Source organism: Rhizophagus irregularis, chromosome 1 (genome assembly GCF_026210795.1).
Source record: "Rhizophagus irregularis chromosome 1, complete sequence".
Classification (NCBI taxonomy): domain Eukaryota; kingdom Fungi; phylum Glomeromycota; class Glomeromycetes; order Glomerales; family Glomeraceae; genus Rhizophagus; species Rhizophagus irregularis.
This window is the reverse complement of record NC_089429.1, coordinates 543,232-560,754: the sequence shown is the minus strand read 5'-3', so window position 1 is coordinate 560,754 and position 17,523 is coordinate 543,232. Positions and strand designations below refer to the sequence as shown.

The window sequence follows — 17,523 nt, the reverse complement described above, 5'->3', positions numbered from 1 at the left end:
TTCGCAGAAAATAATTTTAAAACTTTTTTTTTTTTCTGTACAATCTTTAATGTTATTGGTGCCTCTGTATTTTTATATCATGTTTTTACAAGAAATAAATAAATAAATAAAAATGGTTGGTGATGATCTTACGTTAAATGAAATATGAAAAATGTTTATGATCAGATGACAATGTAACAGGTAGATCAGTAGACAATACTAAAATTTTGTTGGTCGCACCAGTTTATTTTTCTACTAAAAAAAACATTTTTTTTTATAAATATGTCTAATATTCGAAAAAATTTAATTTATGCAGCTCTTACGAGGGCACATTTATCAATTGATCATAATACTCACAATGGCTTCCACAAAGAATATGAATTTTGTAAACAAGTAATTCTTGCTGATAATTCTCTAACAGAAGAAGAAAAAACTGAAGCAATAAGAAAAAATAATATAGAATATGACGCAGATAAAATTTTTCGTAATTCAGGAACAAAAAGAATTTGTGAAAATTGTAATCAAAAATGTTTAGCTACATTATATTGTGAATATTGTGTTCGGAATTATTTAAAAGCAAATTTTCCAAATTGGACATCTGGAAATAATGATATCGATAATTTAATAAAAAATTGTCAATCAGAAACACTTATTCCAAGTGTTATTATTGAATGGATCCCCTACAATAATTTACAAAATATTGAATATCTAACAAGAGGTGGGTTCTCAGAGATTTATACAGCAAAACGGATTGATGGACGATATAAAGAATGGGATTCTAAAGTGCAACAATTAATAAGACGTGGAACTCATAAAGTAATACTTAAAGAATTAAAAAATGTTGCAAATGCAAGTCAAAGTTGGTTTGAAGAGGTTTGTAAATTTAAAATATTTAAAGAACTTACATTTAAAATTCTCTATTAATAGTAAAATTTTGAAATTTATCTTTATAGGCTAAATCACACTTAACTATAAGTAATAAATACCCAAATGTTGTTCAATGTTTTGGTTTAACACAAAATCCATCAAATAGAAATTATTTACTTGTAATGAGAAAGTATGATTTGAATTTAAAAGAATATTTACAACAAAATCATAATCAACTTACATGGAATGAAAGAATTAATATTACTTTTTTAATAATTGATGCACTTTATTATATTCATGAAGAAAATTCAATTCATAGAGATTTGCATTCTGGAAATATTTTATATTCCCAGTTTAATGATCATTGGAAAATTAGTGATCTTGGATTTTGTGGTCCTGCAGACAAACCATCAACAAGCATATATGGAAATCTTCCTTACATAGCACCTGAAGTTATTAATGGAAAAGGTTATACCTTTAAATCTGATATTTATAGTATTGCAATGCTTATGTGGGAAATTTCATTTGGACAACCTCCATTTATGAATTATGAACATGATTATATTCTTGCAATTAATATCATTGATGGTATAAGACCAAAAATTATATCAGAAATTCCTTTAAAATATAAAAGTTTAATGGAACAATGTTGGGATGCTAACCCATTAAAAAGACCTGATGCTGATACACTTTTTGATAAAATAAGTGAAATTAAAACATATTATCAAAATAACCCAAATGAATTACCTCAATTAATAACAAAAGTAGATAAAGAAAAAATTAACATAAATAGTAAATCATTTACAAGTAAAATACATAAATTTGAAAACCTACCTGAACCAAAAAATGCAACAGAAGGTATAATAATTGTTTTATATTTATTAATCTAATCTTTTCCTAATATTCAATCACTATTAATAATATCTTCTTTTTATAAATAATAATAGAAGAACAAAAAGGTAATATAAAGATAATAATATTTTAGTATAAGTCCTTTAATTAATAAATAGGTTGAGATAATCTTTTTTTAAAAAATAGCATTTTATATCAGTAGATCATATGATTTTAGTATTTCTAGTAATTGTAAGTATTTATTAAGATTATATTTGAATTTTATACGACAAAATATTAAATGATTCGTTTTATTATAGCTAGTAATCTTGGTAAATCAAGTAATCAATATACATCAATTAGTTCTAAAGGTAATTTACTCTTCTATCAGTGTTTTAAATAAATAAATACTAATTTACTGTATATCTTAATTTTAGATAATGATAGTGAAGAATCACCCAGATTATCCAAAAAATTGAAGATAGATAATGGTAAAGCCTTAAAAATTCATTTATATATCGATTCTAATTTTCCTATAACATTGTTGAAGATAAGGATGAATATGTCACTAAATTTGATTTATTGATAATAGTAGATATTCAAAATGACTATGAGAGAGAATTCATGCAACAACGATCAAATATTGGTACTAATGGTAGGTAAAATAAATTATTTATTAATAATGATCAATATTATTATTCTAATTTATTCTATTTTACAGATGAAGTACAGAATAATTCAAGTCTTCATTCAGAACAAGATAAACCAGAAATCCTCGATGGTTTGTTTACTTTGTTAATATATTAAAATAATAAATTAATCTTCATTTACTAATCTTATTTATTTTATAGATGAACTTTAAATTAATTTACGATTTGAATGCAAATTTCATTTTTTATTATTTATCTTATGTTAAATTATTTAAACACTAAGATTAGAGTAACAGGTAATAGGAAGATTCTTAGTTTGTAATTTAAATAATTCAGTTCTCGTTTATTTTTTATAAGGGTTATTCAATCATTAAATAAAGAAAACTATTTATTATTATAAATTTATTTCATCATTATAAAATATGGTACACGAATGTTATAAAAATGTATTTTAAGTGAATAATAAGAGAAATTATTTTAATTGACAGATTATAAATCCTTTATTCGATAATTATGTTAAATTATAGAATTTTTGATAAATACGTTATAATTTTGATGAAAATGGTTATGATCCATCAAAAGTATTTATTCTATTGATTTATGATGTATTTTACAACTCTGTATCACGTAAAGCTTGCAATGAAAAATCAGGCAAAGTTTGAATGCTATCTACAGTAAAATTACCTTCGTAATCTTGTATACTGAAAGGTGTGGAATAACATATACGAATTTAGATTTATTGTTAAATTTAAAATTTAAAAAAGAAATTTATAAGAGAAATAAATGTTTATTTGAGCGTCAACGTAATAAATCGTGTAATATGGAATTATTTGGAATTGTTGGTTACAGTAAAGACGTTAAAGTATGGAGAAGGTAATATATTCTTGCTCTTTGATACTTCAAAGAGCCTGGAGTAATCATCACGGTATTCTCGTCCATGTTGAGGGGTGAGGATTAAGACGTTAAATTAAAATTACATTTCGGTGTGAGAAAAGCTTTAATTTTGTCCGAAATTTTGAACTCTGTTTGCCAGGATCACTTGGATGATACCATCAATTGTAAAATTTGTCTTCTATAACGTTGTTTTTTTACATGTGACACATTTATTGTAAGAAAAATATGGTCCTCATAATAAATTGATTTCCCCATTTAAGTGCTCGTGCCCTAACAATTTAGAATAACAGATGAAACAGTTCTACTTTGGATGAAAGTACATTAATGATAGTCTGGATTTTATAAATCTCTAGAGAATTTATTGTAAGAGTCCTTTCTATTAATGACTTTTGATTTTAAAAAAATATTCCGCATAAAATATTAACAGTTTGTCATGTGATTATGATGTAATTCTGTTGCAATATTTATGAAGAGTTTGTGCTACGCATAAAAAAGGCTAATCAAAAGGTAAATTTTGGTTTGAAAAAACAAGAAAATAGGAGGGCGCTTTTTAGTTGTTATATGGATTAATATTCTTTATATAATAACTGACATTTTTGCGGGTACAAAATTAATATATGAGGGCGTGGACGTATTGAATTTAGTTCGCTTTAATATGAATTGGAATGTAAGACATCAAAAGTCCTATATGAACTATATGCGTTACAATCACAATCCAGACTGTGCCAAGTTTTTACCTGAAAACTTATCTCCAAAACCATGAAGCCAAAAGACGGTAATTGTATTCGCTAATAAACAAAATATTTCTTAATGAAAATCCGATTAATCATTCCACCGAAACAAACGACCATATTTATATGTAGAATTTATTCAACTATTTCTTTTTTTTATATAAGAATGATATTTTACTATACCTGAAAGCAAGTTTAATGCTCTTTAATTTATTGAGATAACATATTTCAATATCTATGACTTTTTGCGTCTTAGTACAATGTTTTATGGTTTAATTCTACTCCTTTTGCTATTTTATGAAATATTATTTAATAATTTTCTCTTATTTTTTACATTAATTTAAACAGAGAATCAGAGTTTAGAACGAGAATCACTATGTAGAAATTGCTTAAATAAATATGATCTCTTATACCAAGTTGGTAACTATGTTATGATAGCCTTATTTCTAAATTTCAAACTGTTTCGTTACAAACTACTAACTATTATTATAATGAGTGATAAATAAGGATGCGATGTTTGATACACTCTGCATTTAATTAAGTAACTTTCGTTATGGATGAGACCATTAAAAAATAAATTTTGTCTGAAAAATTCCGAATTTATTACTTCTGTGAAATTATGTTTGAAACTTAAAAAAAATTATTTAGTTAATTAAGAAAAAAGCTGAGTTTTGAATATTTTTCATATTGCCAATCTGATTAAACAGATAGACATTGATTACTTGTTGATTTATTGTTGTAATTGTACAATATTGAAATGCAAGTTTTTGTACTATTTAACGCGGTCAGAAGGTGTAATACGTTTGTGGACTTTTAAACAGTTTCCATTTTTAAATCTTTTTATTGTCATAATATAACTAATACCAAGAAATTGTTATAAATTATTTTAGACGTTATTGAATCAACTATTCATGATCTTTAGGGTCAAATAGTAAATAAGGAGAATGTCGCGTCTACATCTGTTATTAGATTAACATAAACAGACGGTAGTCGATATTAAAGTGCATATTTTGTGAAAACAAATGACGGTTAATAGATATAAACTTAATTGTATGGAGTTGCTGCGACTGCTGCGTCTATGAAAGGTTTTGTAGTCACGGGTTTCTACGTCTACTCACGTGATCATTAGCCAATAAATCGCAAACTTTAGTTATATCTTTTGGCACCAAGGTAATTAATGTTGTTAATACTGGAAATTTTAATATTAATATATTGTTTGTGTTAATCTGAAAATGATTATTATTAGTGACTTTGCATTTATAATTAAGATATTTAGATATTTGTATAATCGGGTTAATCATTTGCGAGACCTGACTCAACATCAAAGGTCAAATTTATGTAAATTAAATAATTTTCGTCCAATTACCATTGTTTCGCACAAATTTTTAACTTCAATATTATTAATATATAAAAATTTGCAATTATAATGATAATAGGAACTAAGAATTAGTAGACATGTTTTTATTTATTCGATTAGAATTTACAGATTTAAATCTCTGTTTCTACACTTCATGCTCTCGGGATTTCAGACATTTGTATGCACGAATTGTGTTTGTTTAGATAATTCTCATGCACCGTACTGCAATAAGATAAAATTTGAATTTTCTTCTTACCGATGAAACAAAATTTAACAACGAAAAAAAATTTAATATCACAGCTTTGGAATATTTAGCAATGAAAAAAAATTATATAATTCTAAATGTCCCTAACAGGAAAGGAATGATTCGTCGGTTCCCATTTGAACGGATCTCTGAGAAAAATTATAAACAAGTAGAACATGCGGATATTGATCAACAAAAATTTCTTTGATTGGTTATTAAATAAACCATCTTAATTTCAACTTAAGCTGGCTTGCTGGAGCAGTTCAAAGTCGACATAAAATCCAACATACAGTAGTTCAATCATTTTATTAAATTTAGGAAAAATTATTTAGAATATTTTTAATTAAGATATTATTTATTTGGTTACAGTATGTTCTTGTGTATTTGCTTTATCGATTTTAAGTATGAAACTTTAACCGATATGCTTTCCCCATTTGCCCGATCTTACCATACCTGTTTCTCTGGATGTATATATTATATAAATATGATTGGTATCGTACCCATCGTGCTGTACCTGTACATAATTAATAATACCTTATTTATTATATCATATCGTACCATACTACTTTACTATATACTCTTTTTAATTAACTGCATCATGGCGGATTTATGAAATACCCTATTAAAATTTGTCCGTCATGTCTAATTAAATAAATATTTGACCGTATTTTAGTCACCAATTTTCCCCAAATTTATTAGTGAACAGTCAAAAATGTGCTCCAAAAAATTTTTTTGTGCCCCAAATCTTGCGTCTAACTAATTTCCCCACTATATAACCAATTTTTCCGGTGTTAAAGGCGCGTCATTAGAGATGGTCAGTCGGTCCTGCGATCTGTACTCCCAATTTTTTGTACCACAATAGAACTGGAAAAGTGGTAAATTTTGGTCTCAATCTAAGCACCCAATTCAGAACTAGGCAGGTTTTTATTTTACCAAAACCAATATTTGTTACTTTTTTCGGTCTTTTGCCAATTTCGCCTCCGCTGATCTTAAAAAAGAAGTATAAAGGCCAAATTTTGACATTTATTGGTCTTTAGCCATACTTGCTGCGTCCTAAAAATTCAAGGGTGCATTCCTTATAACTTTCCTAAAGACCGGGCAGGACCGTCCAGGGACTGACCATCTCTACGCGTCATTGGTTGACATTCCTTAGGAAAAAGCTTAATTCCCGAGGGCGCAGCAGAGTTTTTGCAAAATTTCATAAATCCGCCGCAATACATCGACACAAAAGATTTTGAAAAATTTTCAGATTATATTTAAAAATTATAATTAAAAATAAGAGATGATGATATTTTATCTTTCATAAATGAATTTACTATGAAAAGAAAAGTTAAATATTTATCTTTTGAAGAAGTTAAGACTAATAGAAATTTATTTTCTTTGAAAAGATGAAGTTAAAACATTTGAGCTATATTATATAAAGTTCATATTTTTTTTTATTTTTATTTTTATTAATGGGTGTCAGTTAGGAACCTAACATGACGCGAATTTAAGCAGAATATTACATATAAGATCACAAAATCACAAATTGAGGGTTTGCGTAGTAATAATTATGGATTTTCCTTTTATATATGGGCGTGCGTCAGTTAAAAGGGGGGAAATCTACCTCAAAACCAAATTTGAGGTTTTTGGCTCACTTAATATTGTATGCCGATAAGCATAATAAATTATCGAAATAAAATCAAATAACTGAAATATGCTATAGGGACGATCATTTGATTATTTGACGATCATTAACTTATTTAGCAATAGCATGACGTAATGATGAAGGTGAAGTCACATGATATGGATAAAAGTTTAGCCACCAAATTCCCCTCTTTTAACTGACGCATGAAAGCAAAATATTTTTTCTTGCAAATAAGTTAATTTCATTTTTCTCAAAATGATGAAAACGTAGATTTCCCCCTTTTTAACTGACGCACGCCCATATAATGTCAGCCAGAGTTTATTTCCTTTTTTAGATTATTGCTGGCATTATCGTTTATTTTATTTTACAATCGAAGATAGTAGATGTTAATTACAAAGAATAGAATTATAAAATAAAACTAAAAATTGAATGATTTAACAATTTACATCCCCTACGGGACCTATCTAAGTTTGGGCACTCATACAGGCAGGAAAACTACGCTACAGCCCATAATTAAAAAAAATAAAATGAATAAAAAAAACGCACTGGGACCAGGAATATGACTAATAAAAGGGGTGGAAAAAAAGCGGGAGCTAAAAAAAAACCAAAGACACCGAGAAAAAAGAAAAATAGAATAGAAGAACGGAAAAAAAAAATAAAACACCTTCCTACCGAACCACCTAAATCACCTTAAACACCAATTAACTTCTTTCATGGGTCCTACAAAAGAAATAAGCGCCACTGATTTCACCTAAAAAAAAAATGTTATGACTGTAATACAGTTAAAGCCACTTATTCTATGCTATTTAGGATTTGATTATTCACGACCTCACACCAAAAGGTTTAGGAGTTTTAAGAGTAAAGGACGCATGTCATCAGTCTTTTGTTGAGTGTTGGATTTGTTGCGCGAACAAGTCGAGGAACTGAGCGATTTGCCCAGATTCTTCCCTTTACTTTGTTGTGAATAAGTCTTTTTGTCCTTATTGGACTTTGGAGGAATTTTTTTTGTGGGAGGAGTTGAAATGGTCGGCTTCCAATGATGGCTAAATTCCATACATCTAAGTAGGTGTTCGTGCATCTCAAAGTAAGCGATCAACTGATGTTTCCCATGTACCTTTAAATGAATAAAAGCACGACCCTTCAATTCATGACTCAATATATGTTCGAAGGATTGATTTTCGTGATAACTGAATGCCAACAGATTAGACTTCCAGTCTTCCGGAAGAGAAAATTTTACTTGAAAACGTTCCCGAGCCTTACGTTCTCTTAATTTCCAATGTCCAGGATACCAGCGGACAAGACCATCACCTAATTTTTGTTGCCACGTTCTCATAACGAAGTCCATGTCTGTAGTTGGTTTGAGTGTCATTTTTGTCCAAACGGACTGATACTTGTGTTGTGTCTTAAAGGATATTTCCAATACTTGGCCCCATGATTTTAGATGTTCCAGGATTGCATCATGTGACCAGGCCGCAGGTATATCGTAAATCATAATAGTTCGCACTTGACCTTTTTGCGAATTGTGTATTACATTGTTATTAATAGTCATCTTAGTGATCTTGCCTTTTGTAATTTGTGATTCCGAAGATGTTACATTTTTCGGAATCTGAGAACCAATCGGCTTTGATATAGATGTAGATGATTGATCAACATTGGATGAACCTTCCTGATTTGGTTGGGACGCGGTTGTATCTGGATCTACATTGTCATCTATGTTCATGGATTCGTCGATCACAAGATTGGCGTCTGCGTCATCTGATACAGGCGCTTTTTGTTTGCTGACCTTCTTCTCCTTTTTTTTTAGCTGCGCCTCAACAGCGCTTTGAACGAGTGAAGGAAGAGCATTTTGGTAACGTGAGCTTAAACTATCCAGCGTTTGTCGAGCTTTGCAGCGAGCTCCTGAGATTATCGCTTGATTTAATGTTCTCGTAAACTGTTTAGTAACTCTTACATTATCCAGTATAGACCGCTCTGTGACTATGTCGCCTTTTGGAACGAGTTTAGCAGTTGCAGTCTTATAAAATTCAGACTCTACATCACCACACTGTAAGTAATCAAATATTATGTTCCCTAATAAAGAAGCGAACGAGTTGGTGAAGGAGTCAACGAACTCTTGTACGGGTATAGACTGTTGTGAAGATTTCTTTTTATTACTTTTACCCATTTCTTATATGTAAATTTTTTCTTAGTATTTTTTGAAAAAAATTTTTTTAAGAAAGAGTTTTTTTTTTTTTCTTGCTGGCATTATCGTAATTCCGGCTCTGAAAAAATGCGTAGAGTGCTTTTGACCATGTGACCCTTCGTAACTCGAGGTACGAAGTTGCTGACGCCCTAACCGACCATCTGGAATTTAAAATTCACCTTGCTTTTCTGAACGAAGATTTGGATTATTATGTACATTATCTATAAAAATAAAATAAATTAGAATAATAAGATTAATTATAATATAAATAATTTAATGGATATTACCTATCATTAATATCAATATTTGATCGTTGTTGCGTTATTTCTCTTTCACTTTTAAGATCTACTATTATTAAATAAATAAAATTTAATCCTTATTCCAATAACGTTGTTTTATAAACAAATTTATTGAACATTTGGTTTACCATTCTCTAATTTCAACCTTTTAAATGATCTGGGAGATTCTTTATCATTATCTAAAATTAAGACAGAAATTAGCATTTAATATTTATTACAAAATTTTAATAAAAAATAAATTACCTTTATTATCTTTATAATTAATTGAAGTATACCGTTTACTTGATTTGCCAAGATTACTAACTATAATAAAAATCAATTATTTTAATATTTACTATATAAAACTCAATGTGATTTAATAAATACTTACTATTATCAGGAATACTAAAATCATATAATTTACTAGTATAAAATGCTTATTTAAAAAAGGAGATTATTTCAATATATTTATTAATTGAAGGCCTTTTACTAAAACATTATTAACATTCATTACATTACCTTTTTTTTGTTCTGTTATTATTTAATTGAAAATAAAATATTATTAGTAATGTTAAAAAAAAATGTTAAATGACTAATAATTACTATACCTTCTGTCGCATTTTTTGGCTCAGGTAGGTTTTCAAATCTATAAATTTTACTTGTAAATAATTTATGGCTCATTATATTATTTCCTTCTTTATCTATTTTTACATTTTGTTGAGTAATTCATTTGGGTTATTTTGATAATATGACTTAATTTCTTTTATTTTTTTCAAAAGTGTATAAGTATTAGGTCTTTTTAATGGATTAGCATCCCAACATTGTTCCATTAAACTTTTATATTTCGAAGGAATATTTGGTAGAATTTTCGGTCTCATACCGTTAATGATATTAATTGCAAGATTGTGATCATGCTTGTAATTCATAAATGGTAGTTGTCCAGATGAAATTTCCCACATAAGTATTGCAATACTATAAATATCAGATTTAAAAGATTTAAAAGTATATCCTCTTCCATTAATAACTTCAGGTGCTATGTAAGGAAGATTTCCATATATACTTGTTGATGGTTTATCTGCAGGACCACAGAATCCAAGATCACTAACACGCCAACTATCATTAAGCTGTGAATATAATATATTTCCGGAATGCAAATCTCTATGAATCGATTTCTCTTTATGAATTAGACCAAGTGCTTGAATTATTTCATAAATAATATGAATTCTTTCTTTCCATGTAAAGTTGTAAACTGAACGTGATTTTGTTGTAAATATTCTCTTAAATTTATATCCATCCTTCTCATTACAAGCATATAATTTCCACTTGATGGATTTTGTGTTAAACCAACACATTGAACAATAGCTATGTATTTATTACTTATGGTTAAGTGTGATTTAGCCTATAAAGATAATGTAATTTATTGTTAATAGAAAATTTGAAATAAAATCTTTAAATATTTTAATTATAAACCTCTTCAAACCAATTTCGATTGGCACTTTCAACACTTCCTAATTCTTTAAGTATTACTTGTAGATTTCCAAACCTTATTAATTGTTGTTTTTTAGTATCTCATTCATTATACCTTACACCAATCTAAGTTGCTATATAAATTTCAGAGAATCCGCCTTTTGTTAAATATTTAACATTTCGTAAATTATTATAAGGAATCCATTCAACTATTGTTTGTGGGTGAAGTGTTTCCATTTGACAATTTTTTATCAAATTATCAATATCATTATCTGTTATTTTCAGATGACCAATTTGAAAAATTTACTTTTAAATAATTTCGAACACAATATTCACAATATAGTGTAGCTAAACATTCTTGGTCACAATTTTCACAAATTCTTCTTGTTCCTGAATTAAAACAAATTTTATCCCGGTCATAATCTTTACTATTTAATATTATTGCTTTGGTTTTTTCTTCTTCTGTAAGGGAATTATGAGCAAGAATTGCTTGTTCAATAAACTTGTGTTGTTTATGAAAGTTATTATGAATATTATAATTGTTAGAAAAATAGAATTTGAACGTTAGCGCAAAGAAAGAAAGATATCCATTTATTGGTTGGTAACAAAGTTATATGTAATAATTTGTGTAACCATCAATTCTACTTTGACCTACATGACACCACATCAATAGCAACTGATCAAAATCCGTGAACGTACAGTACAAATAATGATTTATAATGTTAAATAAATAAAAAAAATACTTTAAATTATTAATTTTTACATTGAGTTAGAATAGACTTGATTTTTTTATCTCATTTTAAACTGTAAAGATGATAATCACCAAAAGCAACTCAGATTTTTTATTATAAAGCAATAGTAATTAATAATGCAAAAAAAAGAAAAAAATATATCTCTCCGTAGTTTGATTATAAAATATAATTTAAAAGATATTTTAGAAAATTGTGAAATTTTTTACAAATTCAGTTCAACGTACCATACCTACTAGGACTCAATTTCTAAATCACCTGACATTATTAATCAAACTCGTTAACGGTGATCAGCAAGGAATGTTATCAAGCAAATTCTAATAAAATAAAATAAATATTTGCCATTATATTTACTTAAATTAAAAGAAAGAGTTGTTATTACTACGCGAATTGATTTGGATTAAATGATGAATTTGACGTAATTTTATTATACCAATGATAAATATCCATATTTTTTAAGACCTCTAAACTCTAGTTAGTACTATTAAATATTTTATTTTTATTTTGAATTTTATCACGGCCACAATTCTAGATACCTCAGTCACTGCGGTTAGTATTAATTTTCATTTTATACCTGATTTTGACTAAATGTGAAATATTAGTATTATTTATTTCATGGGGAGTTGGGAATAATAGGGTTTTTCCGAAAGGAAAAAACCCTGATGTTCCCATGAAATAAATGGGTAATCTCCTGGAGCGTGTCACTCATTAAATATTAACTATTTTAACTATTTTAACGAAGATACCCGGTCATTTATAAACTCAGCTAATCACTCGCAATTTTTAAAATTAGTATGAAGGTGATCATGAGTGACACTTAGTGCTACCGGGATTATACATGACTAAAATTTTCAATTAAAAAATACTTCGTTAACATAATGAATAGGTTTATAAGAGATATTATTTATTTGGTTTATAAGACGAAGAATTTTGCTATTTTTGCCCATTTGAATCAGTAGGTCTAGCAGTTCTAGCAGTAATGAGCGTAATACGACCTATACGGGATTCGTATATATTTGATACAAATCCAATACAATTTGAACGTAACTCGTATGTATAACTCGTATTATGACAAAATTTAAAACATAAAAAAAATTATTTGAATCCTTAACTGTTAACGTAATAACTTTATGATTTACCGGTAAAGTTTCCGAATGATCTACTATTGATCTGCATACTCCGCATATTATTTTATTATCGGAATTGAAGTCCGAAATTCACCCTAATTAGTTTTAGTTTATATTGAAAAAATAGCCACAAATCCCTATTTTTAATTTCCCCCTTTTTTTCCTTTCTTATAACAAAAAAAAAAAAAAATTTTTTTTAAAGAATATGACGACATGCTCAAAAATTTTTTCAGGAGATTTACCTGAATTAATAAATGAAATTATACAATATTTTAGAAATGATTTTTCAACATTATATTCATGTATTTTAATTAATAGAATATGGTGTCGTTTAACAATACCAATATTATGGGAAAATCCATTTTCGATTCCAACCAAAAATTATCAATTTATTGAAATGTATTTAAATGAAGAAGATAAAAAAAAATTATATGAATATGGAATTAATATAAAAATTCCTATAAATAATAATAATCCTAATAATAATAATAACAATAATAATAAAACATTATTTAATTATCCAAATTTTATTAAAATTTTAAATTTAAGAGAAATTCAACTTTCTATTGAACAATGGATTTCAATAAATTGTAACAAAAAATATTACACAGAATCAGTGAAATTAATTTATAAATCATTATTTAAATCATTTATTGATAATAAAGCAAATTTAAATACTTTTAAAGTATCAGATATAAAATATTTTAATGATAGTGTTGAAATAATTTTAGAAAATCCCAATTTTATTAATGAAATAAAAAATTTAAAACTTATTACAAATCAATATTTTAAATTTTTAACAGTTTTATCAAATAATTGTAAATCCATTTCAACACTTTATCTTGAATTTAATGAAATTCATGATATTTCAACAATTGAAAAACCATTATTAAATATAATTAAAACACAAAAAAAACTTGAAAAGATTTCATTTGTACAAAGAAATTATTTATTTAAACAAAATAAATTTCATTTACATAATTCATTATTAACATTAAAAAATTCTAATTGTTCAAATACTTTAAAAACAATTATATTTTATAATATTGATTTTAAAAATATAAATATATTAAAAGAAGTATTTGAACAATTAAATGTTTTAGAATCTATTCATATTCTTTATTGTTTTTCTTTAAATAATGAATTTATTCAACAAATTATTAGTATTAATAATAAACCATTTAAATTAAAATCATTATTTTTAAGTAGTAGATCATTTCAAATTGAATCTTTTCAATTATTATTACAAAAATTTGGTTATTATTTAGAAAATATTGGATTTGGTTTTTTTACAAATGATGAATTAAAACAACAATTACTTGAATTAATTATAAAATATTGTACAAATATTAAATTTTTTGAATTATTAGGTTTTAATGAACAATGTATATTTTTATCTTTTGATATAATTGAAATTATTGGTGAAAATCTTAATTATCTTTCTATTGATAATGAAATGATTAAACTTAGTTCTATAGTATTAAGAGAATTGGGTCAAATTTTACCTAATAAATTAGAATATTTAAAATTATGTCTTAAAATTAATCCAAGTGATTTTGAATTATTCTTAAAAAAATCTCAAAATACTTTTATTAAGAAATTATTAATTAGAGATTATACAACTATAGGAAGTGAAGATATTTTACCTTATATAGAAAAATATATTATGAAAAAGAAAAGGGTTAAGTATTTAGCTTTTAAAGATGATTTTATTGGTAGAGATTTATTTGAATCAAAAAACAAGGTGAAAAAATTTGAATTATATGGTATTAAAGTAGAAAGTTATTATAGTCCAAATATATATGTTACTTTTATAGCCGAAATGTATTGCTTTTAAAAAAAAATATAAATATATAATATATACAAATATATATAATAAAACAATATTACTTTATACTCGTACTAAGTTTTAAAAAACTGTACATTACATACATTTAACGATTTTAACATACTATCATGCAGTCATACTAAGTTTTACCATGTTTTTTTACATCTCCATCTCCTTATATTTTTCATATTTTTCATATTTTACATCCACAAACTTTTTATATTTTTCAATTACTTTCATATTTTCCTCTTTTTTAACTACATCACTTTTAATAATAAGAGTAAGTGTTTTACATGGTATACGATCTTCCCAAATCATAAAAATGGTTTCCAATTCTTTCGGAAGTAAATTTATTCCATGTAATTTCAATTCATGAAATTTTTTTGGTGAATATTTAGCAATAATTTTAATAATTTCTAATGCTTCAATTCTAAAAGTATCGCAATAAACACCAACTTCGGTTAATTCTTCAATTCTATCAATTCCTTCCCAGTAAACACAATAAACACAAATCCTTTCTAATTGTTGACAGCTATTTAAAATTGATATTACTGTATTTGTTTCCTCAAATCGAGCGTATAATGATTTTAAATTCAAACAAAATTTTGCTACGGCTAAATTTATTGATTTATTTATTGAAGTACGAAATGAATAATGCTTAAATTCTTCTAAATTCTCTCCATTATTTTCTAGAAATTTCAATAATGCTTCACTTTTAATATTATATCTGATTGCAAAATATCGTAATTTTGAAAAAATAACATAATTTAATTCTTCCAATTTAACCTTATTATAATCATAATAATTTATTAAAGTAAATTCTTGCAAATTTGTGAATTTAATAATAAATGAAATTGACGATAAATTATTAATTCCTTTTAAATGTAATTTTGTTATCGTATTTAATTGCTTATTATTTAATGAACACAAAATCCCATTTAATTCTGAACTATGAAGTTTTTTTACTTCTAAACATTTTAAATTATCTTGTAAAATAATTAATTTTTTCATTCCATTATCATGTGATAGAGAACCAAAAATTTTGATTGTTTCAATATTATGACAGACTTGAGATAATTGATAGAAAACTTCTGGTCGAACTTCATTTATACATCTCAATTCAATTAAATTCTTTAAACAATCTCTCGCTCCAGGAAATTCTGTTAACATTATATCATACGGAATTTTCATGATTTTTCTTTTATTCATAGTATAATTTAATATCTTCAAAGAGGTCCTGCTAATAAACATTTTTAATATCTCTTCTATTAATAAATTTCTACTTTTGTTTAATCTAATTAGATGATTTGGATTTTTTGAACTCCCTGATTTTGTTGATTTTGTTGATTTTGCTGATTGTGTTGATTTTGTTGATTTTGTTGATTTTTGAATAAAAAATTCAATCATTATAATAAAATCATCAATCGAAAAAGCTTTAAAAAATGATACATAATCAAATAATGGAGGTTTTGAAGTTTCTGAAATTGGAATAATAATAGTTTCTTCCTTATGTAAAAGTTTTTTTGATTCATTAGGTAGGCAAGTTAATAGAGTTCTTATAATTTGTCTTTGTGCTTCCGATTGAAGTTTGAAATTCCAAATATTTCTCCATAAAAACTTGACAGAAACTTTACATAAAAAACGATTAACCAATAAACATGAATATAAAGTATTTTTATCATTCTCATCTAAATATTCAAGAATTTCTTCAAAGTAATCAGTAGCCATTTTGTAATAGTCAAGAAAGAATTTATTAAAATAGAAAAAGGTGAAAGAGAATCATTTATATTATTCAGTGATGGCAATTGATAACACGATCAGTAAAGCTTAGTAATTCTGAATCGTAGTCTCACAGCCATGCCATGGTTCGTGATAATGTCTGTAGCCCTTTGCAATGGGTGAGAGAGCATTATTTACGATCAGTAAAGTTTAGTAATTCTGAATCGTAGTCTCACAGCTATAGTTCGTGATAACGTCTGACGTGGCAACCAAATGTTAATATTTGGCTTAGTATTAAAAATCTATCAATCTTGAAATATGTGTAATAGGTGAAAATAATATATTCGTTTGTTACTTTCTAGACGAGACTTCTGACTTTCTTGGTTAATATAATCAAAACAAAAAAAAATAATAACTCAATGTCAACAATCCTCTCCATTCTATACGATAAAAGAGGCTGATGATTCAGGTGAGAACTAGAGTGCTTAGTAGGTCTACGATATGGTAGTTGTATCTCGGGAATTGTATCTAGAGATCCTTGCGGATCAACTTACTATGATAGCATACCTCACTTAGTTTTACGTTGTATCCCCATTCTATATAGCTGAGATTTACTGAACAACATCCCTATAAAAAATTTTTCAGAAAAATGATCATGTATCTGAGTTTCTTCGAGAAAAATGATCATTTATCGGAGATTTTCCAGAATTTTTTTTTATAGGGCATATGGGTAATGGTTTTACTAGCGGGGATTCCATAAAATATTTTGTAGGTCAGGTACCTGAATCATTGTGCAGGCTAAGGCTAGATATTGACAGTCGGGAAGATTTGACATTACAAAGGAAAGATTTATCTATTTATTTAAAGTAAGCATGCACTCCCTGTTTTTTTAGCATAGTTTTAATGATACAGGTCTACAGATAAAAAAGTTTGAATATAGTTTTCCTGAAGGAGGGACTGGAGGGTCTGGATGCTTTTTCTTATGTAGTATGG

At 26.6% G+C, this 17,523-nt stretch overlaps 4 protein-coding genes across 4 annotated transcripts; 2 read left to right on the top strand and 2 right to left on the bottom strand.

Moving 5' to 3' along the window:
* Positions 1–1,978: 1,978 nt before the first annotated feature.
* Positions 1,979–2,539, top strand: OCT59_000098 (uncharacterized protein; the record flags this gene model as incomplete). Its single annotated transcript, XM_025327538.2, has 5 exons — positions 1,979–2,048; positions 2,115–2,168; positions 2,270–2,332; positions 2,399–2,458; positions 2,529–2,539. The coding sequence occupies 5 exons, from the start codon at positions 1,979–1,981 to the stop codon at positions 2,537–2,539; spliced, it is 258 nt and encodes an 85-aa protein (XP_025170750.2).
* A 5,470-nt stretch (positions 2,540–8,009) lies between these two features.
* Positions 8,010–9,344, bottom strand: OCT59_000097 (uncharacterized protein; the record flags this gene model as incomplete). The annotated part of the gene is made up of 1 exon (XM_025320705.2): positions 8,010–9,344. The coding sequence occupies one exon, from the start codon at positions 9,342–9,344 to the stop codon at positions 8,010–8,012; it is 1,335 nt and encodes a 444-aa protein (XP_025170751.2).
* A 3,838-nt stretch (positions 9,345–13,182) lies between these two features.
* Positions 13,183–14,820, top strand: OCT59_000096 (uncharacterized protein; the record flags this gene model as incomplete). Its single annotated transcript, XM_025332527.2, has 1 exon — positions 13,183–14,820. The coding sequence occupies exon 1, from the start codon at positions 13,189–13,191 to the stop codon at positions 14,818–14,820; it is 1,632 nt and encodes a 543-aa protein (XP_025170753.1). The 5' UTR covers positions 13,183–13,188.
* A 150-nt stretch (positions 14,821–14,970) lies between these two features.
* OCT59_000095 (uncharacterized protein) lies at positions 14,971–16,539 on the bottom strand (the record flags this gene model as incomplete). Its single annotated transcript, XM_066138588.1, has 1 exon — positions 14,971–16,539. The coding sequence occupies one exon, from the start codon at positions 16,537–16,539 to the stop codon at positions 14,971–14,973; it is 1,569 nt and encodes a 522-aa protein (XP_065988068.1).
* Between the last annotated feature and the right edge of the window lie 984 nt (positions 16,540–17,523).